This window comes from Panicum virgatum, chromosome 5K, assembly GCF_016808335.1.
Source record: "Panicum virgatum strain AP13 chromosome 5K, P.virgatum_v5, whole genome shotgun sequence".
Lineage (NCBI taxonomy): Eukaryota > Viridiplantae > Streptophyta > Magnoliopsida > Poales > Poaceae > Panicum > Panicum virgatum.
In genome coordinates this window covers 52,524,189-52,548,282 of record NC_053140.1, presented here as the reverse complement: position 1 = coordinate 52,548,282, position 24,094 = coordinate 52,524,189, and the positions used below count along the sequence as shown (strand labels likewise).

Here is a 24,094-nt window from a genome sequence, read left to right as displayed (position 1 = left end):
CTGGTGATTAATAAACTGCAGTGAAGCATGTACTCTGTTTTACTCATGAACAGTGAGGCAGGCACGCACGGCGCGCTTGCCAAGGAAGGCTCAACTGCAGCATGGGAGGCGTTGGCAGATCGATCGAAGCAGAGCGCAGCCAGGCGGAAAAGGCTTTTGCATGTGGTGCCGGTTGGTGAGTGGTGACCGTGAGGAAGATGTGGAGCGCAAGGACGCGTCACCTCATCCGGCAATACGGGCTGTCTTTTACTTCAAGTTAACTGACGACGTGGGTGGCCTATGACGGTATGACCCCAGGACCGCTCGGGTAAAGTCGCAACTCGCAACGGAACACAAGTCATGAGAAGGATGGTAATTTGGGAACCAAGCTACCAGGGGACAGGAACGAGGATCACACGGGCAGGCACAAACACACTGTAAGCCTTTCTATAAGGATACTAGTAGAGTGTACGTGCGGCACACACGTGATAAAGAAAACCCAAGCACAATTCCTATGACACAAATACCATGTTCTCATTATATTCCTACACACGTGAAGAGAAATGCACAATGAACATTCCGAACCTCTCCAAATACCTTTGACCATTAGGTACAAATCAACTTAACTAATTTCATGGAGTTTTCTTTTGTGGGACGCTACTTGTGTAAAGAGCTAAGTCATCTCTCCTTATTATAGCCGCTTGTGGAGTCGAAGGAGAAAATGAGCTTGTTTGTCATACCGGACGAGCCAAAGCTGAACTTGGGAATATCTTCGGTAGTGAATAACAGGGTCATCGGTGGTGAAGCCAGGGTTGGTGTAGGTGGTGGCTCAAAGAGAGAACTAGGGGCTTTTGGAATAGGAAAAGTGAAGGTGAAACCTTTGCTAGTATTTTTGTCCGACACCTCGGCAGCTGAGGTGGATGTCAAGTCCGATTTGAAAGGTTGCTGAGACGTCTGTGTTTCGGGGACCTCTGAGTTGGCGTCACTGTTCTGGATTTTTTTTTTGACAACTCTTGCACATTGGGGCTGCTTGGGGGTACCTGAACATAGACAAGGTAAAACATAACTGAAGGTTCACAGACCCATTTTCCTCTGTCTCCTGAAGTGAAGGTTCAGAGCTGTAGTATCTGGCAGGTTCCACTGCAAAATTGTGTGTTCCTTGCAAGCTTCGCTAGAAGTTTCACCAGCCTGCTAAACTGCGCGAGGGAAGGGAGTGAAAGAAAAATGAGGAGTTAGACATATTAGCTACAAAAAACACGCTAACTGAAATAAAAATGACTTCCGGTTTCCTAAACGAATCAAGGTCTAGTGTCAGAACTGTCTAGGACGAAGTTATGATCCTGAACAAAGAAATTGTAGTTCTGATTTCTGAAAGAATTAGGTGACAACAATATGGAGAACAAATATTCATTGTGTCTACACAAAGGATCCAGTTCCAACGAAGCTAAACCGAGTAAAAACAGGAAAACTTATTGGATCACAAGAGAACAGGGCTAAGAGGCTGTTCTTCCATGTTCCTCCAAAAGACCAAAGCTGCTGAACTCTGCTCTATTTGCTCATCAGCGAAAGAAGAAAAGAAAGGAAAAATGTAGAGAATAAACATAGCTCACTTATTAACCTCGCTGATTGATGCAACCTCCCACTCCTCTTGCCAAGTGTTTTCTTTCGGTTTTTTCTGCAGAAAGTGGTTCTCTCGGGAGGGTGGGAAGTTTATTTATTGATTTTTAACTTGGTCCAGCTAGCTCATATCAGCAATACACCCTGCCAGAATTACAACATCCTTACCATCCAAAAATCATATACTTATTCCTGCAATACAGAAAATTAAGTTATTTATCTTTGCACCTGCTAGAGATGATTATGTAACTAAAAAGCTATAATTCTGTAAGGAAGATCTTACACATCACCTGGTGGAGAGTGAGACATGGAATTTCTGTAGAAAAGTAGAATACGTCATATGGAAAAAAAAATGCAGAACACACCAACAGGTATTCAGTCACCAAGGTCCGGAGACAGTCTTTATCATTTCACGAAACAAGTTAGGAACTTTTTTTTTACACACTATTGCACTCACGATTTGTAATATCAAAACTTGGACCATCCAATGAACAAAATACAGACATTTTAACCTCATCTGATATAGAACAGATCTGATATAGAACAGATAAGTCTTCAAAATAGCAGCAGACCAATCATAGGAAAGCTGGTGTAGATATCTGCACATTCAACATGCTGATTTGAAGTTTGCATTCTACTGACGTAACAGTGATTAGTATAAATTAGCATAAATAAAATATGAATGATGGTGTTGACAAAAACGCAAGCACCTGGTGTGCAGTGGAGAACTAAATGTTTCTTTGGCATTGGAGAACTTCGTCATCACCAACCATATATTGGGAGAGAGCGAAACAACCACCTCTGTAATTATTTAAAGATTTAAAGAAACATAAGAATCATGCTCCAACCTAATCAATGCAAGGACTGCCAAGGATAAGGTTTAATGGACTCACCTAAACCCATGGTCGGCACCTCATGCCAATCGACAAGGAAAGGCCTGCACTGGAGAGGACAATGCGTGGGGCAAGGTCATCCAAGCAATGGATGATGCAGAGGCATGCGACCTCTATCCCGCCCCATCTCCTTCACGATAGGTCACGAGGGCACGCAATACTGCTGCCGCCGGCATCTCTCGCGCGCGTAGAGACGATGACGAGGGGGGACTTCGAGGTGAGAGGGGGCTTACGTTGGTGGCATCGACGCCGTCGATGGAGATGACGGGGTCGCTTCCGTCGGCAGCATTAGCGGGCGCGCATCTGGAGAAGCGGGGGTCCCGTGACTGAGAAAGGAGAGGTGGTTAGGATTCGGCAGAGAGGGGGAGTTGGAAAGAAGGGTCACGAGGGTCACGGACCTTGGCCGGGGAAGGAGCGGCGGCGGAGTCTCAGGTAGGGAGAGGCGACGGTGCGGGCCGCGTGCGCCTCCTCGGCGTCGATGGGGAGGCGGCCGGCGTCGTGATGGTGGCGCTTCCGCGAGGGGAGGTGCCGCCGCCGTCCTCCGCAGGCACCTCGCGGACGGCATGCTCGCTGCGTCCTCCGTCGCCAGGAAGATGGAGAGGGAGACGCGGAGCCCGAAGCCGGCGGCGCGGCGCGGCGCGGTTTCCTCACGAGGGGGGAGGCCTGGATCAGATCACGCATGCTCGGGCGGGATTCCCTCACGCATGGTCGAGAGGGAATCGGCCTTGATCACCGCATATGGCAACTCGAGAGGGGGAGGCCCGTGATTAGCCCGGGCGGGTACGTCGGGCGGGTAGGGTGACGGATGAGGGGTAGGCGCCGTCGTGGGTGAAAAAAAAAACAGCGCTCCCCCTCCGATTGAACTGGTGGGACGTTGTTTTCAAGCATCTGTCAGCACCGAGCTTACCTGTGGACTTCAAAGGGCTGAATTGTGAGGTGGGTGGGTAGACTTTGTTTGGTAAAAAATGTTTCAATTGTTTAGATTCTTTATATTATTTATATTATAGTATAGATAGATATAGATATGCGAGCTAACAACCGACAGAAAATTATCAATAATGGAAGTGGTGTATACCAAGGATTTTCGGTTTCTGATACCTAGTAACCTAGTAGGTACAAGTACAACCGTCGATGCTACAAAAAAAATTGGAGTCGATGCTACAAAAAATTTGGAGTTCGTTAGTCCAACCAATTAGTGGAGAACTAGAATTTGGAGCTGTAACGTGTTCCACCGACTAATGGGCTATTCAACAAAGAATTTGCAAGTCTTAATGTTTTGCTGCTTTTCATTTTACATTAGTCAGTTTTACATCAGAGCATGCCAATAAAATTTACCTACTAATTGGTTGATGTCTAAAAATTAGCACTTCAATACTTATGATCAGAACAATAGCAAGGTATTGGAAACTACTTAAACCTTTGAAAAATGTTGGTTGCCAACAATTTAGTACTAAACCAAATGAGTACCTAATTTCCTGCTAATACTGTTTTTTTTTAGAGGGGTCCTGCTAATACTGTTGACATGCTATGATTTTTTGTAAGACAATATCTTAGCTTGCAATGGTTTTAGTTTGGCTCAGATTAGCATCCTCTTTGCACCAAGGACGATATTTGGACATGCCAAAATTCCGCGCTGAACCAAACAACTAGGCTAACGTCGGCCAATATAATGCCCAATGGTCAGCCAGCGGCAGCATCCAAACACGTTTAATAATATATCATCTAACAATATACCCGCCCACCTACGAATGCATCATGCATGCACACAACATCCACATGCACGACTAAACTGAACTAGTACATATTGAGCTTGATAATGTCACCGCACCACTTCGTCATCGGTGGGCACGTCGACTACCATCGTTAGAATAACACTGTTAATTGCTAAAATAAATTTTAAGAAATAATTAACTCAAATTCAGATAGATATGTTCCCAATAGAGAAATCTAACCGATGGAGATACACCAAGTTCGCATATCAATATCCATAACTATTTATAAAGCACGTAATGTTTGCACCTAATTTTTTTTAGTTTGGTCTGTCTTATATCATTGCACCTAATTTTTTTAGTTTGGTCTGTCTTATATCATTGACAAGTGGATCTTAATCCATTCCGTATGTGAGTCGGACCAGCCTTCCGACTCGATAATGTAGATTTATAATAAGGATGCACATACGAGCGGGATGGCGCTCAAGAAAAGAAAAGAAAAACCAACATTTAGCTTCAAACACACTTAATATCAACCGTACACGTGGCCTCGAAGCCCATCCCCGTCTTCCCCGGAAATTCAAAATCTTTCAAAACCCCCGACGGGACCGACACCGTCCCACTCCCGTCCGTTGCAAACGGGTGCTCACCACCAAATCATCCAATATCACATTAAGCGGCGCATGGACCCCGCAACGTGGCCCACCAGAAAGTGACTGTATGGGTAACTCGTCCCCGTACGCCTAGGCCCCGACCCCGACGGGGAACCTACCGGCTCCGCACCCGTGCGAGCCCGAGCGAACAAAGGTGACGCTCCGCTCCTGACCTGACGCGACCCCAAGCTCCCTCCATTTTCCGTTCCCATTTCCCGACCCCGAAAAAATATTTTTTGCCTTTTTTATCTCCCCTCATCTCTCTCTCTCTCTTCCCCCACCCGGCCACCCCTCCGATCCAAACTCCCGGCGTTCCCATCCGAATTCGAAACCCTAGGCGGCCGCTGTAGAGCGCGTGGGTCTCTAGGGCCTCTCGTTCGACAGAGCCGGCCCGCGGCGGCGGCGGTGTCCGGCCATGTCGACGGAGGACGAGAAGCTCCTCAAGGAGGCGAAGAAGCTGCCGTGGGACGAGCGGCTGCAGCATAAGAACTGGAAGGTGAGGAATGACGCGAACATCGACCTCGCCGCGCTCTGCGACTCGATCACCGACCCCAAGGACGCCCGCCTCCGCGAGTTCGGTGAGACACCCACCATGCGCCTCCCGATCCGCCCCATTTCTCGTTCGGATCTGCACCTTGCGCGATTCGTGCATTCCCTTTGGCGATATGAAAGGAGTTTTCTTCGGTGCTAGATCTGATGTCCAGTGTTTTATTCTTCTGCTGTGGTGGTTAGGGCCATTGTTTAAGAAGACGGTTGCTGATTCCAATGCGCCGGTGCAGGAGAAGGCGCTGGATGCCCTTCTAGCATTCCAGCGAGCTGCTGATGCCGACGCTTCAAGGTATGTGTGCGCCCTTAGGTGCCGAGTCATTTCCCATTATTATGCTTCTGATTATCTATATCTGCAATGATTTATGGAGTTGGCTTATCCCAGATATGCCAAGGAGGTTTGTGATGCGATCGTGGCCAAGTGTCTCACTGGCCGACCGAAGACTGTGGAGAAGGCTCAAGCTGCATTCCTCCTGTGGGTGGAACTGGAGGCTGCAGAGGTCTTCCTTGTAAGTTGTTCATTAACCCCCCTGGTAGTTGTGACTTATGAGAGCCATCAATGAAATGTATGTACAGTAATGTACTCACTACGCTATGGTGTTATTTGATCACTTGGTTTTGACACCATATATCCGATGTTGTGTTTCTGTACATGTATTGCTCAATATAGCTGCCGGTACTTTTGTCAGTTTGGCAATAGCTGATGAAATATTGTTACAAATGCTAAACCTTTGACATAAGTATGTGCTGCAGTCCTCTCAACAGATGGTTTTCATTTTCACTTAGCAAATAGTTGGTCAAATTGGCAATTTGCTTGAGGCACCATCACATGAATAAATGCGGGAAGCATGAAACAACAAATTCCCATATTTGCCATTCTATTTTCATTGTGGCCATGGGCATCCTGCAAAAGCATGCAACAGGTTTATTGGTATCATTAAAAACAGTTTAGCTACTACATGAGTGTTCTTCCTGATCTAGCTTCTGGGAAACATGTGCCCATTTGATTAATGGTGATGATAAACCCTCTGCATTAATTCTCAGTTGTATATGTTTGTTCGCACCATCTGTAACCAAGCTCTTACCACGAGGCATATGAAACTAAAGCTGTTCATATTTGTTTTGTTTTATATTTGCTCACCCAAGGTCCAAACCATCTAAAGATTTCTCACCTGTTTTAGTCTCATGTTCCCTCTGGTAACCATGTAGCATGATAACATGCTCAAGCAAACTTCATGTGGCTGTGCTATCAGGAATCCATGGAGAAGGCCGTGAAGAACAAAGTGGCTAAAGCAGTTGTACCTGCTATTGATGTGATGTTTCAAGCACTCAGGCAAGTCTCTAGCTGGTCCTCTGGCTCCCTTGTTTTGACAAGATTTCATCAAATCTTACAAACATCTTTCCTCGACCAGTGAATTTGGAACAAAGGTAGTGCCACCCAAAAAGATTCTGAAGATGCTTCCTGAGCTGTTTGATCATCCAGACCAGAATGTCCGGGCTTCTTCTAAGGGTTTGACACTAGAGCTTTGTCGGTGGATTGGCAAAGAGCCTGTAAAGTCTATTTTATTTGAGAAGATGAGAGATACTATGGTGCGTTATTTTAAAAGTGTAACATGCATGATCAACGTGTTCCACCACCCAATAATGTGACCAAGCTTTTTTGTGTTTGCAGAAAAAGGAGTTGGAAGCAGAATTGGCAAACGTCTCAGGAATTGCCAAGCCAACTCGAAAAATAAGGTATCCTTATCCTTTCAATAATATAATAATTATGATATTCGTATTGTTGTGGTTAATAAATCAGATGAAAAATACATCTGGTATAATATATGGGTTCAGATTGTAGGACTACAATTCTACACAACCACTTGAAATGCCAGATAAAAAAGTTATTTGTAGTGCTATTTATGTTTGAATATCATTGCTTGCTTTGTAAGTCGCTAGATAGCCTGCAGCTTGTGTGTTAATCCGTTTTGTTATGTACATGATGACAGTTTATGTAATGTACGCATCTCATTTATGATATCACATTGTTTCACTGGCATCTCTGTATTTTAACTGTAAAATTTAAATCTTAAATAAGTAAGCCCTTGATGATGAATTTTCAGCTCATTGATTTGGCCACTACATGTTTCTCTCCCATATATGTGATTGAGAGTGAGATATCATAGGGTTGTGTAGTGGGAAAATTTTGAAGAACAGTAAGAACACGCACACCTTGTCTTGCTTCTTCTTTTTTTTTTTGGAATTGGCGAAGCATGCTAGTGTTTGGGCCATAACAAATGTTTTAGTTGTATTTGCTTCTTTTGTATGTACTGGGTAATATATGTGATATACTATGTAATATATGGGTCATAAGAACTGTGTAGATTGTACTGTTGAACTGCTGTAATCTGTTGGAAATCACCTATTCAATATTCACAATATTAATGCAGCAGACTATGAATATATTGCTTCTTTGTCTTGTTTCATGATGAATTGAAAATGGTGATTTGACATTGTGTTCTAGATCGGAACAAGAAAAGGAGCTTGAGGAGGAGGCTGTGGCAGAGACAACCGGGGCTAACACTTCTGAAGAAGCTGTGGCAGATGGTGTGTTCTTCTAAAAATCATTTACGCGTTAGTTTCCCAAATGTGGTTTATATTTTGTTAAATTTAAGATGTGAATACTTACACAATTCTTCTTTTCAGTCCCCGTGGAGATCGATGAATACGACCTTGTTGATCCTGTAGACATTTTAACCCCACTAGAAAAATCTGGATTCTGGGATGGTGTGGTATGTGGTCTGTCTTGAATGCACTATATATTGGTCATGCCATCATATGAAAAGAAGTATTTGTTATATTATTTATGATGTTTGTTGCCAGAAAGCGACTAAATGGTCAGAGAGAAGGGATGCTGTGGCAGAGTTAACTAAGCTTGCTTCAGCCAAAAAAATTGCTCCTGGTGATTTTCATGAAATCTGCCGGACTCTGAAGAAGGTTAAATCTCTGAGATAGTTTTTTCACCTGCAATGCGTGATCTTCTTAACTCATTGTCATATCTTAATTATCCAAATGTTCACCTACCATCTTTGAAAGTTTGTTATTGTTTTCCTTTTGAAGTCTTATGATTAATTGCATGATCGCATTAGCACAGAAATTGGCAGTTTGATCTTTGAAAGTTTGTTATTGTTTTCCTTTTGAAGTCTTATGATTAATTGCGGGATCGTATTAGCACAGAAATTAGCAGTTTGATCTAGTGTTATGTGTTGTATCCTATATTTTCTTACTCCATTCTTATCTATGGTGTTTTTTTTGGCACCGCAGCTCATTACAGATGTTAATTTGGCTGTCTCAGTGGAAGCTACTCAGGCAATAGGGAATTTAGCTAGAGGTTTAAGAGCCCATTTTTCTGGAAATGCACGGATGCTTCTTCCAGTTTTGCTTGTAAGAAATATTATTTTTTTCCTTAACTGTACATTGCCACTCAATTGTTCTGTTGTTTTTGATACATTGTGTATTTCTTAATAATAAGCATATTTATTTTCACACCGTGTGAACTTTGGTGTCCATTCAAGCTTATATATTTCTGCTTGTCCCGATGATTCTGTTAAACAGGAAAAACTGAAAGAAAAAAAGCCAACGATGACGGAAGCACTGTCTCAAACGCTTCAAGCGATGCACAAATCTGGTTGTTTTACACTTATTGATGTGATTGAAGGTTTGTAAGTTTTCTGGCAGAACCTTTTTGTTATTTTGCTGGCAGAATCTGTCTCCCGTGTTTATGTCTGTAACATTATTTTCATTGTTGTCGTGGTTATTTTTCAGTCTGAAAGCATTTTATTGTGTAACCACATTTGTTTCACTAAAGAGCACCACAGGTCCCTAGATTTCTACACACGTTCCCTGAACCAGAGTATTACGCCTTTAAGTTCCCAAAACTGTGTGTCATTGCTTTGTTGAAATCCGATTTGTAATTTTGATGTCTGGTAACTTTTGGATGCTGACCTTTTGTAAGCTATTTTTTAATAATCTGCTCAATAAGTAATATCAACGTTAAGCTAGTGAAACTAGAGCAAAAAATTGTATTAAATTCCCTTTAAATCCCAAGACTACCTTTCAGTTTGGATCCAAATCTGAATAAGAAAAATACTTTCTTTTGATGATGCAGATGTTCGGGTGGCAGTAAAAAATAAGGTCCCTCTTGTTCGTTCCCTAACACTGACCTGGGTTGCATTTTGCATTGAAACAAGCAATAAAGCAACTGTACTAAAGTTGCACAAGGAATATGTTCCTATTTGCATGGAGGTGAGTAATAACTTCATACTACCAGTGATAGGTCTTCTTATTTGCTGTTGTGTATTTGCACTGATCTGTATTTTATCGATATTTAGTGCTTGAATGATGGTACACCAGAAGTACGAGATGCCTCATTTTCTGTCTTGACTGCCATTGCCAAGGTTTCCGTTTTCAGAACTTTTCTTTCTCTTTACTTAATTATATATATATCAAGATGTAACTCTAAAGTCTGGATGTATAGATGGTTGGTATGAAACCCTTGGAACGATCGCTGGAGAAATTAGATGATGTAAGAAAAAAGAAACTGTCAGATATGATTGGTTCTGCCAGTGAGACTGTTTTGAGTTCAGGGACAGGTTAGTTTTGCTTTTGCTTTTGTAGTTTTAATTTTTTTTAAATGTTTCAAATGTCTCTATTTTGGATTAATTTCTGTACAAAAACTTCATTTTTCCAGCGCCTATTACAACTTCAGGAGCTGCCACATCTGCTCGCGGGGTATGCTTGTTGATCTTCTAATAATGAAATGTTACAATCTGTCAGCATTCCTCTCCCAAGTGCCTATTTAAAGTTCCTGTGGGCAATTCTAAAATACTCTTTCAAGTTAGCGGATTAATCACAGTTTTTTATCAACCTCGTTTAGCAGAACAATGTTTATTCATGACCTGTTCTGTCGATCAAATGTCTAACAACGGAAGCACGTTTTTTCTGTTTATAGACGGCAGATAGCTTGTCAATGAAGAGATCTGCTGCAAGCATGCTTAGTGGAAAGAAGCCTGTCCAGGCAGCGGTTGGTTTTGTTGGATATATATTTGATGTGTAACATTCTAGTCTTTGAATTTGCGTACCACTTTCTTATGCGGGGGATTGTTTTTCTTGTTTCCAGGCAGCTACTAAGAAGTCTGGAACATCAAAATCCACTGCAGCAAAAAAGACAGATGGTGGATCACAGTCAAAGGCATCTGCTGCTCCTGAGATTGAGGACGTTGAGGTGATTCGTTTGGCGGAATCCAACCATTTCCGTGTTATGATATGCCTTCCATGATATGCATAATTATGCCTTTACTGAAAGAAACCTTGTTCTTTGGTTTAGAACTAGCATTTGGTCATTTTTTAATAGTTTATTTTGGCCCAAAGATACTAGAACAATTGATTTAATTCTATTGGTGTTGGATTTTTTCTTCAATAAATGGATTAAACTCATAGTTGTAGATAGTATACACAACTCATGTATCATTTATTTTTGCAGCCGGCTGAGATGAGTTTGGAGGAAATAGAAGAGAGGATAAGCTCTGTTGTGAAAGCTGAGACAATTTCCCAATTGAAGAGCACCGTCTGGAAAGAGCGCCTTGAAGGTTACTGTTAATGTTGTGTTGCCTATCTAATTTTGTTTTATTTGGAAGGATTAACTTAAATAATTTCTTCTTTCCCTTTTAAATCTCATATCCCCTTTTCTGTGCCCTTTGTTGGTTTTCAACTTTTCATCTCTGGCCTAGGCCAACTATTGTTGTTCTTTTATGCCCCATCTGTTCGTTTGTTTGCTCATCATGAATGAGGATATCTTGTTTGAGTAAGGAGTGTGCGTGTGTGGATGCGATTGTTTCCTTTGTATCCTAGTAAATGTAGTAATGTTCTTTTCCTTTGTTTGCTCATCAGCTTAGTAGAATGACACAATTCTCCTGCTTGTTTGAGACAACAAAAAAAACAGAGAAATCTTGTAACACAATTTGATTTGGCTGCCACACTTATTTCGTTCCTTTCTGGAAAGAAAATTTGCGTTTATTTTCTCTTCTGGAGCTTGAAAGCTTCTAACATCTGCAGTGAGATTATAACATTAGGTGCTTTCATTTGTTTTCCTGTTAACTCGATTCTGTATCTGGTAACCATTTTTATCAGCTTATTAGGATACACAATTCTCCTGCTGGTTCTAAATTTAAACTGGAGAAATTTTGTACACATTTTGATTCGTCTGTCAGCTATGTCTCATCCCTTCATTTCTGGAAAATAAAGTTGCTCCTATTTTCTGTTCAACCGTCTGATATATATGGTAATGTTGCTATTGGTCGCAGCTATTAGCATGCTCAAGCAGGAGGTGGAAAGTCTTACAGAACTTGATAAGTCTGCTGAACTTCTGATTCGTTTGTTGTGTGCTGTGCCTGGATGGAGTGAAAAGAATGTTCAGGTAGCTACTGCTTGCTAACTATTTTTTTGTGGGGTGAAATATCCCTTCGTTAAGGAAGTAATTTCATGTAAGTTTTGAATGAAACAGGTTCAGCAACAAGTTATAGAGGTCATCACCCATATTTCCTCGACTGTTAACAAATTTCCAAAGCGATGTGTGGTCCTATGCCTTCTTGGTATGAGCTCCTCTTCTTCTCCAGTAATTTAGCTATGTATCTTGCAGAAAGTTGAGATTGAGTTTGGCTTTGTCAGAGCATGAGCCCACCTAGGCTTAAGAACCTGACAACACCTTGAAACCACAAGTTTGTACGCTTGGTGCCGCTGTGAATCATGATGTCACTGCTGGTTGAAGCAAAGTTTTTTTTTTCATTCCCTAGTTTTGCTGGTGGGCTCATAAACACAGGCTAAGGACATTACATTGAGGCTTAAGACCTTATTTATGAATTCTTAGGATCTCCGAATAGATGCTTCAGCTGCTCCCTTGACATAGGTCATAGTATTCTCGTTTAGCTTTCTGGCGGCTTCTCAAAATCAATGTGTGAATTCAAAGTTAAATGGCCACATCAGATGTTACAAGCCTTTTTATTTGAACTATAGTTTGAAGTTAAATCCCACCAGATGTTCAGTACATCTTGATTTCTATTCTAAACCATTACTTATCAAACAGTCAATGGGGCTTCCTTCATGAAATTCTATTTATGGATTTTACTGTAATATTAGAGGGATGTTTTATTCAGAGTTAATGTAACATGTGTAGCTACTTCCGTGAATCTTGTTTTGTGCAGTTTTTTTTTGTTAATGTTCACACATAACTTTTGGGGGACCGGGGGGGGGGGGGGGGAGGGGGGTTCTTGTATTGTCTGTGCAACATATAAGATGCACTATCTTTGGTTCCATATACCCTTTGTTGTTCTGATCTATTGATCATATTTTGGTTTTTTAATTTATATTGCACTTTTATTTCTTGGTCATGTGTCATACATTGTTGATTTTAGTAAAATTGTTAACTTCCTGAATTGCTGTTTTCTCTCAGGCATAAGTGAAAGGGTTGCTGATATTAAAACACGGGCCCATGCAATGAAATGCCTCACTGCCTTTTGTGAGGCTGTGGGTCCAGGATTTGTGTTTGACAGGGTAAGAGATAACATTACAGTATTCTTACTTTCTTTTGTTCAAAAAAGTCCTATACATTATTAAATTGATTCAGTTTGCCGAGGTTATTACACTGACCTTACATATATAAATGCATGCATTGTAGAATGTCTTTTCAAGTTTTTTTTCTGTGCTTTGATTGAATGCATCGAAGCCCCTGCTTGGATGATGTTTGGCAACCCCTATAATTTATGTATTATTTTTCTTGTAGCTATACAAAATAATGAAGGAGCATAAGAATCCCAAGGTTCTTAGTGAGGGTATTCTTTGGATGGTCTCTGCTGTAGAAGACTTTGGGATTTCTAATTTGAAGCTAAAGGTGCACTTTCCTCTACATGTTTGCGCTATGCTTGCAGGTTTACCACACTCTTGGTCTAATTTGTCTTTGTTGTTCCAGGACATGATTGATTTTTGCAAAGACATCGGTCTTCAATCTAGTGCTGCTGCAACAAGAAATGCAACTATAAAACTAATTGGGATGCTACATAAGTTTGTGGGACCAGGTTATCTTATTGTTCTCGAATTTCATCATGTTAATATTGCAAGATCATGTTTTTGAAATAAACCTTCCTGCAGACATCAAGGGCTTTTTAAGTGATGTCAAACCTGCACTTCTAAGTGCCCTGGATGCTGAATATGAGAAAAATCCTTTTGAGGTATGCTGTGTCTCAGTTACTGTTTGAAAAATGCGTCCTTTTTGTGACTTAGATTTTCATTAACACAAGTTGGTACAATTGATAGGGTGCCGCTGTTGCTCCGAAGAGAACAGTAAGAGTTATGGATACTTCATCTTCTACATCTGCTGGCCCGTCTGATGGGCTTCCACGGGAAGACATTAGTGCTAAGATAACACCTTTATTAAAGAATTTGGCCAGTCCTGACTGGAAGGTATTGGCCACTTATCTGGTTTCTCATTAAATTATTTGATTTCTCTAAGTTGTCTAGCATTTTATTGTGATATTTATATTATGCAATATGCAAATTGGCAGGTACGACTGGAGTCCATTGATGCAGTCAATAAAATTGTGGAGGAGGCCCATAAACGCATCCAGCCTACAGGAACAGGTCCACCGTTTATATTTATCTCAATCAACTATTAAATGTGTACCCGTTGAGTTATGTTCACCTAACTTGTACTAAATTGTCTTGGGCATCTTATCACTGCAGTTGAGCTGTTCACTGCGCTTAGAGGCCGTCTTTATGACAGCAACAAAAATTTAGTAATGGCAACCTTGTCCACCATTGGTGGCCTTGCATATGCTATGGGCCCTTCTGTTGAAAAATCAAGCAAGGTTTGGAACTAACTCTCATGTTATCTCTGTACTTCTGCATGCATATTTTGGCCACTACAATAACTGGGAACTGTTTGTTATGAAGGGTATTTTGGCAGATGTGCTGAAGTGTCTTGGTGACAATAAGAAGCACATGCGAGAGTGCACATTGACTGCTTTAGATTCATGGGTTGCTGCTGCTCAACTCGACAAGATGGTTCCATATATTATTGTGACTTTGGGTGATCAGAAAACAGGCTCAGAAGGGCGAAAAGATCTTTTTGATTGGTTATCTAAGCATGTTTCAAAAATGGGCGATCCATCTGAGGCTTTGCCTTTGTTGAAGCCCTCAGCATCTTCTTTGATGGTACCAGTTGAAATTGATCTTTTGAGTAGTGTTCGCTTGATCTGTACTTTTATAGTTATGTTGTTGTCCAATATAAATATATAATGGTATACCTTTCTTTTTAAAAGGATAAATCTTCTGAAGTCCGTAAAGCTGCTGAATCCTTTATGAATGAAATTGTCAAAATATGTGGCCAAGAAGTGGTAAGGTTCATCTGCCTGTTCCTTTTAATCTGTTTTTACTTTTAGTGCTGGTACTTTCTCCTTCAACTATTATTGTTTGGTGTAGGTTGGAAGGAACCTAAAAGATTTGCCATCACCTACTTTGGCCATTGTAGCAGAGAGGTTGAAACTGACTACTATACATGAAGGTGGTGCCCAACGGATCTTATTTTGCAATGTAGTTATTTTTCTGTAGTCATTGATTTTTTTTTTGTTCTGACTTGCTATTGCTGCATTACATCAGGATATTCTGAATCTGTCAAGATGGTGACAACAAGCATGAGCTTGCCATCAAAAGCAGGTTTGAAGAGCAGTAAACATGGTGCTAACGATCGTGGTTCTAATGTGGCCAAACCTGTCTCTCAGGTATGTGTCCTATCTTTGTCATTGTGGCAAGGAGTGCAGCTTCACTGAAAATGTGCTAGTTTTTGAAATGATGAAAATTCATTCAAAAGCTCACTTTGAAGTTCAAAAAGAATGAAACTTGGCACATCTACAGTTCATCTTACAATATACCTCATTGCTAAAGTTGAGGTTCAAATTCATTGTCTAATTTGTACAAAATGACATTCCTGGTGAATATACACTAGATAGTTTGTCCAGCATATTTACTCGAACTCTGTCGTTTTTGTTTGAATTAAACTAGAATTATTTTGATCTGAACTATGTCATAAGATGAACTATGGATGTTCCGCGTTTCAAAACTGATACGCACCTGGAAAATCATACCTGTTTTCTAACTATCATGCTCCACTATCAGAGAGGTCTTCCAGCAAGAGCATCCGTTACTATGGTTTCTACGCAAGATCATGCCCAATCGCAGTCATTATTTAACATAAAGGACTCAAACAAGGTTAGCAATCATAGGGCCATGCGACATCTCTGGGCTGTTCATTTAAAAAAAAACACATCTGGTTGTGCTCTTGTCTCATACAAGTCTGCTTTTCAGGAAGAGCGGGAGAGACGTGTTTTGGTTAGAAAATTCAAGTTTGAAGAACCGCGCCGAGAGCAGATTGATGAATTAAAGGTTTGTATTGTGTAGAAGAGAACCACTTAAACATTGTTACATTTAAGTCCTTTTATATTCCTTTACTTTTGAATGTTCCAGTAGAGAGCTCGTCTGCTGGCATTTTCCTTGTGACCATTGTTGCATCTAGCAAAGTGCTCTTAATGAAGCCAATGAGGACTAGGCTAGAACAGTAAATGTTACACTTTCATGCTTGCATACAAAATCCTATGGTAACAATTGTATAGAACTTGATCACATGCACGGTAGTGTAGATGCTGTACAGTTATGTAGCAGAAGCGGAGTTCTGAACTTTTTTTTTTATCAGTATAAAAGATTCATAAGAAACAAAGCCGTAAAGCATTGTGATGTAGTACTAGATAATGTTGTTGCAAAGGCTGACTCCGTGGTCCATAGCATGAAAAAAAACCTCTGCCTAACTGGTTACCAACCATCAGTAGCCTGAAAGTTTTTGGAAATTTATAGAATCAAGATTGCAATTCTTAAAATGAAGTTGGATTTTAATTGACTGATATGATATACAGTTTATATGAGCTTTATGTTGAAACAGGATGAAATTGTGTGGGTGTTTAAAACTCTGATTTGGGTGTTTCCTAGGAGAACAATTGGTCTCTATTGAAGTTACAAGTGCCAGATGATCACTGAGAAATCATAGAAACACGGTTACTGATTGTTTTTTTTTGCTTGTGTAGATAATTATATTAATCGAAGAGAAACATACTATGTTTGGCTGCGAATATACTATCTGGAATGCATCTGTCCTGCTAATATTAGTTTTTTTAGAGCAATTTTGGTGGATGCACTTTTTTTTTTGATGTGTTGGAATGCAATGTTTCATTGTGTTTGATATGTTCAGATGGATGTTTGCATTTGATTGTCAGGATGATTTTACACATCTTCTCTGTTTCCCCCCTGCTTTTGCCTTATGTGCTATGGGTTATTACTGCATGGACATATCAACTGATTTTCTTGGAATAACATTGTGTGTGCAGATTGATTTGTTTAAGCATTTCCGAGAAGATGTAAGCTTGCGATTGTGGAACTCAGACTTTAAGAGGCAAATAGATGGTATCGAATTGCTACAAAAGGTTAGAAGTTGAATAATAGTGGGTGATTAAACATAGCTTCTTCCTGTATAATTTTTTTTCATGATGCTGTTGCAATTGGGCAGGCACTTCCATCGAGTGGGAAAGAAGTAATTGAGCTTCTTGACATACTATTAAGGTGGTTTGTCTTACGCTTTTGTGAATCTAACACAACATGTTTGCTGAAGGTAAATGCATAGCACCCTTGTTAAGAATTATGTTGGCCGTTTCTGCTTTTGTTGCAGCACTTTAACCTAATCAGTTTCTATACTGTGTTCTACATTTACCTGTAGGTCCTTGACTTTCTTCCTGAGCTGTTTGATGTTCTAAAAGACCAATCTTACATGTTAACAGAAGCTGAAGCTGCAATTTTTCTTCCTTGCCTTGTAGAGAAGGTAACATGGATATTTCAGCTGTACAAAAATTGCTTGTTAAAAAATATCATATTATATGTTATCGCAGTTCGTTTTCATGACCAAATTCTTGTTGCATTGCAGTCTGGTCATAACATTGAAAAAGTAAGGGAAAAAATGGGAGAGCTGATAAAGCAAATGGTCAACATTTATTCTCTTCCCAAACTACTCCCCTATACTTTGGAGGGACTCCGCTCCAAGAATAACCGGACGAGGATAGAATGTGTAGATATTGTTGGATACTTCATTGACCATCATGGGACTGAGGTCTGAATAGCTACCCCTTCCTGTGCCAATTAGATGTTATTGTGTTACTTATAGCATACTTGTTTCTGTTGTGCAGGTTGGTGGGTTGATGAAAAACTTGCCATCTGTTGCAGCACTGACAGCAGAGCGTGATGGTGAGATCAGGAAAGCTGCTCTAAATACACTTGCAACTGCCTACAAAAACCTTGGTATGCCCCCATGTTTTTCTTACTTTTTTAAGTAGCTGATATTTCACTGTATGTTTATAACCTCCTTTTTGATGCATTCACAATTGAACCCTTTAGCTGGTTTGCAAATTTGCAGTTTCATGGTCTCTTTTTATCCAGTCCAAGATCAAAATATTTGCATGCTTTCCATACCGATACTCCCAGGCAATTTATTTGATTGGTTTGAGATGTGTATTCATGTATTTGAACAAGCAATAAATCACCGCGTATACTGAATTTAGGAGGATTTGCCTCTTCTGCAACACTTTATACTATTGCTTTGCAAGCATCTCAACTTCTCAAGTATTAATATGTCTGACCAAACAGGGGATGATGTATGGCGATATGTTGGAAAACTCTCAGATGCCCAAAGAAGCATGCTTGATGATAGGTTTAAATGGAAGGTTTGTTTCTATGAGCCAACAACATCAGATTATGCTATTTTTTAGCACAAAGTTACAATAACCACTTGATACGATCAAAGGATTTACCATATTCTATCTGATGGTATGTCAGGCTAGAGAAATGGATAAAAGGAGAGAAGGAAGGCCTGGTGATGCTCGAGCAGCTTTGAGGCGTTCAGTTAGAGAGAATGGGTTTGTCTTTGTTTCTGAATCATGCCATTTGTTTATCCCTGATTTTAAAGCTAATGTTATTTTTATTTTTAAGTATTCATACTTCATTTTGTGGATGTAGGTCTGACATAGCAGAACAAAGCGGAGAAGTGGTTTCCCGTTCAGTTGCAGGGTCAATGATCTCAAGGTGCTGCAGGTGTCTTATCTTGCTCTTCATACTTATTTTATATACCATCACATAACACAACTTTTCTATGCTTGTCTGTCAATAGGGACAATTTTGGATATGCTGATGCTCATATGGATAGGCATATGATTCCTAGGCAGATGCCAGCTGCAACTGGTCCTGCAGACTGGCGTGAAGCTCTTGAGATTGTTGCATTGGGTTTGCCAGAGCAGGTCGTGTTTTTGCTCATTTCCCATAGACACTTTTTCTCATCATTCTGAGGCCCTGTTTTCATCTGTCTTCATATGATGTGTAGTGGTTTCAAGATTTTAAAACCTGGTGTCATTATAGCTTTACATTCACTTATTAAACACAGACATTGGCCTGAGACCTTTTGTTTTCAGCAGTCCGTTGAAGGAATGAAAGTCATATGCCATGAGCTAACCCAGGCAGCTGATCCTGAAAGCATGGTGCTTGAAGATCTAATTAAGGAAGCTGACAGATTAGTTTCATGCTTGGCTGTTATGGTTAGTCTTTGCTGTGCTATTCATGTTACATTTTCTCTTCATTTTCATGGAGTACATACTTCACTCTCCTATCTCTTACTTTCATCACGAAATCTTGCAGGTTCCAAAGACCTTCAATTTTAGCCTGTCTGGGGCATCTTCAAGGTCTTGTAAATATGTTTTAAATACGCTCATGCAGGTTTGTTGACATGTTAATGTTTGGCCCTTTGCTGTAATCTTATGCTGAATTTTGTTTATCTAAAATTTTGGTTATTTTGGCAGACGTTTCAGATCAAACGTCTTGCTCATGCTGTGAAGGAGGGTACCCTAGACAACCTTATTACAGAATTACTTCTTTGGCTTTTAGATGAAAGAGTTCCTCTTATGGATGATGGCAGTCAATTGCTCAAAGCACTTAATGTTTTAATGCTTAAGATCCTGGTATGTAAATTTTTTTTTTCATGCTTTCCTTTGTTCGTCATCTGTGCTTTCTTCAATGGTTCTGTTTTCATCAACAGGATAATGCTGAAAGAACATCCTCGTTTGTTGTGCTAATTAATTTATTGAGGCCTTTGGACCCTTCAAGATGGCCGTCGCCTACACCAACCGAATCTCTTGCTGTAAAGAATCAGAAGTTTTCAGACTTAGTTGTCAAATGTTTAATTAAGTTGACAAAGGTACGTGATTATTTGCCTGCCCTAATCTCCACAGGACATTACTTCTGACAGTCAGTATTCCATCTTTCAGGTTCTTCAGAGTACAATCTATGAAGTTGATCTTGATCGAATTCTTCAGAGCATTCATATTTATTTACAAGAACTGGGAATGGAAGAAATACGTAGAAGGTCTGCATCTCTCTTGTCCAGCTTTTTAACTATTTCTTTGGGATTTGTGTTTATATAGATACTTTGTATAATCTGTAGGGCTGGTGCTGATGATAAGCCATTAAGAATGGTCAAAACTGTCTTGCATGAACTTGTCAAGCTTCGTGGGACAGCAATTAAAGGTCACCTTTCAATGGTTCCTATAGATGCTGAACCTCAGCCAATAATTCTAGCATACATTGATCTTAATCTTCAGGTAGAACATGCAAATCCACTATTACCTTGACCTTCATTCAGTGTTTTTTTTAACTTGCTAAGCATATTGTTTGGTCATCCTAGACCCTTGCAGCAGCTAGAATGTTGACACCATCTGGACCTATGGGACAAACTCACTGGGGTGACGCTGCATCGAACAATCCAAACCCATCTACTCACTCTGCTGACGCGCAATTGAAGGTGCAACCATCTCCAATTTTTCTTAGCCACACATTTTTTTCAAGCAAAAATATTAATGCGGTGATTTCACATGCTATTTTATCTTCCTGGTCTGTATGAACAGCAAGAGCTTGCTGCCGTCTTCAAGAAAATTGGTGATAAGCAGACATGTACAATTGGTCTGTATGAACTCTATCGAATAACCCAGCTCTACCCAAAGGTATTGTCAATCGGTTTACATTGATGATTTTAATCATGTACAGTGCATATTTCGTTTTGAAGTTTATAATGTTTTAAGTTTTCTATTCTGTTCCTACCTGATGGACCATCACTCTCAGGTCGACATATTTGCTCAGCTTCAGAATGCAAGTGAAGCATTTAGAACCTATATCAGAGATGGGCTAGCTCAGGTTTGAATCCTCCGTCATGGAGTTTGAGCTTGTTTTGACAGTATTGTTTGAGGTCCAATTTAATTTACACTATCATTAATGCAGGTGGAGAAAAATGCAGCAGCTGGAAGAACGCCCTCTAGTCTTCCATTATCCACGCCTCCTCCAATAGCAGCCATACCCTCTCCAAAATTTGCACCATCTCCTGTTCAAACAAAATCCATTGGTAGCAGAACAGATTCAAATGAAGATGCCAGCGTTGAGACACAACAGGCCTTCAGAAGCCAAGGAGATGATGCTAGACTACATTCTATGGACCAACCAACTGACAGATACCAGACCTCAGGTCCCCATCCTACATTGCCTCAATGCAGCTGCATGCACAATTGTATATGCTGTCAATGTTTACGCCATCTGATGTTGGAGTTATTATTTCTTTGCCAGCAGGGACATTGGATGCTCTTAGGGAAAGGATGAAAAGTATTCAAGCCGCAGCTGTAGGTCATTTCGATGGAGCTCAGGCTCGGCCACTGCCAAGTATGAACGGAAGTAACATGCTCCATGGGGGAACACGATTGGATGGTGAACCCCAGCAACAAAGTAATATTCCGCCCATGGATGAACGAGCTCTTTCTGGGCTGCAAGCACGGATGGAGAGGCTAAAGAGTGGGTCTATGGAGCCACTATAGATACGATAACAAGACTCAGAAATACCAACCATTGTAATTCATTGTAAATTTGAGGCATAGTGATGCTGTTGTTTGTAGATATAGGTATGTCGGATGCACTAAACGGCTTGGGGCCGACATTTCGTAACCCCCATGCCGGGTCAACCCATTCTTGCAGAGCCTTTGGGTGCCGTTTTAGGTGAGAGCTAGCCAGATGTTTTCTTTGTAGTAGCTAGTCCAGCAAGGGTTAATTAGTATTTACTATTGACACATTTTGCCGCCATGCGTTGATTTTTCTTGTGGTGTACAGCAATAGAATTTGAGTTTTTAAATTAATTGCAAGATGGAACTTGTGAAATATACTGTATGATGCATGCATAATAATACATAGTCCGTTTCAAAATGTAATATAGGTTGTTTGGGCTTTTCTATATTCTTGGTGTTTGCTATGCGTTTAGATATAACATATGTCTAGATGTATAGCATTTGCTATGAATTTAGAAAAGTCAAAACAACTTATATTTTAGAATGTATTATGTTTTTGTTGGTGTCGAAAATTTTGTTAGCTAAGTCATCGATATATTTTTACAATACCTTATTATTTGAGATTTCAAAGTTGGATGTGTTTCTCCCAGGTGTATTCAAATCAATATTCGCAATACGGGCTCCTATAATTTATAAAACTAACTGGTAGAGTGGCCGGACCGCCGGACAAATATTCTAATGTATCCTTGGCTCCTATAATTTATAAAACTAACTGGTAGAGTGGCCGGACCGCCGGACAAATATTCTAATGTATTCTTTACCTCCGCACCGCACCTGGTCGGGATTTTCTCAGGTTATCTTTTGGTGGAGCTGTGGATCACAATGGGATGACGTATCTGTCATTTTGCACTCAGTAGGTGTGTGTATGGGTTGTAGTTTTTCGTTAGATAGAAAGTGTATATCGTGTGTGGTGTGAGTTTAGATACTACAACTTGTATCTAGTTTGAGGATTTCAAAAAGAATGTCAATATGGGCTCATGTAATTTATAGAAGGAACGGATACTGCAGCTTGCCGTTGACAGTCCGCAGGGCAAAGCCGCCGGGCCCCGTGAGAGCCCGTGCCTAGGTCCCTACCCGTGCCTTGAGTCCGCGCGCCGGTCCGGCCGGCTATGCTCATTCATTCATGCACCTCATGCGCAGCGCTTCAGAACAGACGACTAGGGCCATGACGTACCGACGGCGCCGCAGCCACAGAGCGTCACGGGAGTAGGGATGGAAAGACCGAAATTTCGGTCATTTTTTCCGTTTCCGCTAGTCACCGGGGCAGAAATTTCGGTCCGGAAAGTTGTATATTTAGATTTCAAATTCAAAAATATAAAAGTCAAATTTTAGTCAAAGAAACGAAATTCCGAACAGTGCAAGCGGAATGGTTAACCTCACACAGCTTCGCCGGTCGACACCTCAGCCGCAGGCAATTGCGACGCAGCGGCGCACACGTGACGCTATGACCGGGCCGGGCGCACGTACGGTTGGTCAGCTGGGATGTGGGGTAGGTCGATCGGATGACGATGACCATGCGAAGAAAGGCTGCCAGGATTTGGTCCGGTCAAGGACACAGGCGCGCATGCACGGCCGCGGTGACGGCGGCCCTGTTCGGAACAGAGTAGCACAAGTAGTACAAAAATTTTGACTAATAATTAGAGGTACTAAATAAAGGTAATTTACAAAACTAACTCAACAACGCTGTACTACTTCGCGAGACGAACCTAATGAGGCCTTTGACCGCACGATTAGAGGATAGTTACTATAGCATCACTGTAGCCAATCATCGATTAATTACTATCATTAGATTCGTCGTGAAAAGTTATACCCATCCGTAAAATTTTTTTGCAAATAAACTTCATTTAGTACTCCATGCATTGAAGATTCTTTTCTCGAAAAATGTGTAGTATGCTATGCTAGTGAAAAACAAACACGGCCGCCTTCGCGCTCAAGGAAGCATCACGACGACGGACAGCGCGCAGCTGGCCGGCCGGGTTCGCGTCGGCACTGGCGTCACCGCGTCACCCGCCGTCCGGTGGATATCTGATGTCTCTTCCTCCCGTCCCTGGATATACCTACGGCGGGCTACATCGCTTGTGTTTAGTTCTCCCAACTTCCTCCAAAATTTCCATCACATCGAATTATTAAATGTTATCAAAAGACACATGTATGAAGTATGAAATGTAGATAAACAAAATAACTAATTTCACAGTTTAGATGTACATTTCAAAACGAATCTTTGAGTCTAATTACCTTACAGTAGAATTATATTTACCACAAACAAATAAAAAATACTACAATTCGCTACAGTGATAATTTTACAGGATCTAAACACAGCCCTCGCTGAGACTCTGACCAAAAGCCAGGCAGCAATCCCTGGATACCCCTCTCCCTACGGTGGATATCTCTGACCTTCGATCCTCGGCGGATCATGTCGTCGTCCGCCATTCTGCGGTGGCTGTGTGGGAACATGGAACTAGAAAGGCATATCTTTATTTTTGTTCGGTCCAGTTCCTGTTTGGTTCGAGTTGACAGCGATCGATTCTGAGCGCCCCCACACACCACAACAATGGGATCATTGTGGAGTAGGTGATGAAATGGGCGTCACAGGCATGAGGCAACAAGCGCGCGGGTGTCCGTCCCTTTACTGAAAGTTGTGCCGC

At 41.0% G+C, this 24,094-nt stretch overlaps 1 protein-coding gene and 1 long non-coding RNA gene across 6 annotated transcripts; one reads left to right on the top strand and one right to left on the bottom strand.

Annotated features, from left to right (window-relative positions):
* Positions 1-468: 468 nt before the first annotated feature.
* LOC120708460 lies at positions 469-3,291 on the bottom strand. Of its 4 annotated transcripts, none has more exons than XR_005689379.1 (5): positions 2,888-3,291; positions 2,490-2,815; positions 2,307-2,397; positions 1,598-2,195; positions 469-1,175 (listed from the first exon to the last, which is right to left on the bottom strand). It is a non-coding gene; the product is annotated as an uncharacterized LOC120708460 (long non-coding RNA). The 4 variants fall into 4 exon arrangements; XR_005689377.1 differs by having other exon boundaries at positions 1,590-2,195; positions 2,888-3,287; XR_005689376.1 differs by having other exon boundaries at positions 1,590-2,397; positions 2,888-3,288.
* A 1,738-nt stretch (positions 3,292-5,029) lies between these two features.
* Positions 5,030-21,785, top strand: LOC120708451 (protein MOR1). Of its 2 annotated transcripts, none has more exons than XM_039993693.1 (53): positions 5,030-5,429; positions 5,584-5,689; positions 5,783-5,906; positions 6,651-6,730; positions 6,810-6,987; positions 7,070-7,134; positions 7,904-7,986; positions 8,086-8,171; positions 8,263-8,376; positions 8,704-8,823; positions 8,995-9,097; positions 9,548-9,684; positions 9,771-9,836; positions 9,917-10,031; positions 10,130-10,170; positions 10,391-10,462; positions 10,559-10,663; positions 10,922-11,027; positions 11,742-11,854; positions 11,942-12,029; positions 12,887-12,987; positions 13,217-13,324; positions 13,403-13,508; positions 13,582-13,661; positions 13,747-13,893; positions 13,995-14,070; positions 14,173-14,297; positions 14,383-14,643; positions 14,751-14,825; positions 14,911-14,992; positions 15,088-15,209; positions 15,604-15,696; positions 15,793-15,870; positions 16,863-16,958; positions 17,042-17,143; positions 17,249-17,350; positions 17,453-17,635; positions 17,712-17,823; positions 18,169-18,245; positions 18,358-18,437; positions 18,538-18,603; positions 18,689-18,815; positions 18,990-19,109; positions 19,210-19,287; positions 19,371-19,529; positions 19,607-19,765; positions 19,836-19,933; positions 20,012-20,168; positions 20,252-20,368; positions 20,472-20,567; positions 20,686-20,757; positions 20,842-21,082; positions 21,184-21,785. In XM_039993693.1, exons 1-53 carry the CDS (start codon positions 5,267-5,269, stop codon positions 21,423-21,425), a joined length of 6,003 nt encoding a protein of 2,000 aa, XP_039849627.1. In that variant the 5' UTR covers positions 5,030-5,266; the 3' UTR covers positions 21,426-21,785. The 2 variants fall into 2 exon arrangements, with proteins under 2 accessions (XP_039849627.1, XP_039849626.1); XM_039993692.1 differs by having other exon boundaries at positions 21,181-21,785.
* Positions 21,786-24,094: the final 2,309 nt, after the last annotated feature.

Excerpts from the sequence above, each read along its gene's own strand:
- LOC120708451 (XM_039993692.1), top strand. The coding sequence starts at position 5,267 with ATGTCGACGGAGGACGAGAAGCTCCTCAAGGAGGCGAAGAAGCTGCCG. Across the intron at positions 13,509-13,581 it reads ACATAAGTTTGTGGGACCAG|ACATCAAGGGCTTTTTAAGT; the intron begins GTTATCTTATTG and ends ACCTTCCTGCAG. Across the intron at positions 18,246-18,357 it reads ATGATAGGTTTAAATGGAAG|GCTAGAGAAATGGATAAAAG; the intron begins GTTTGTTTCTAT and ends ATGGTATGTCAG.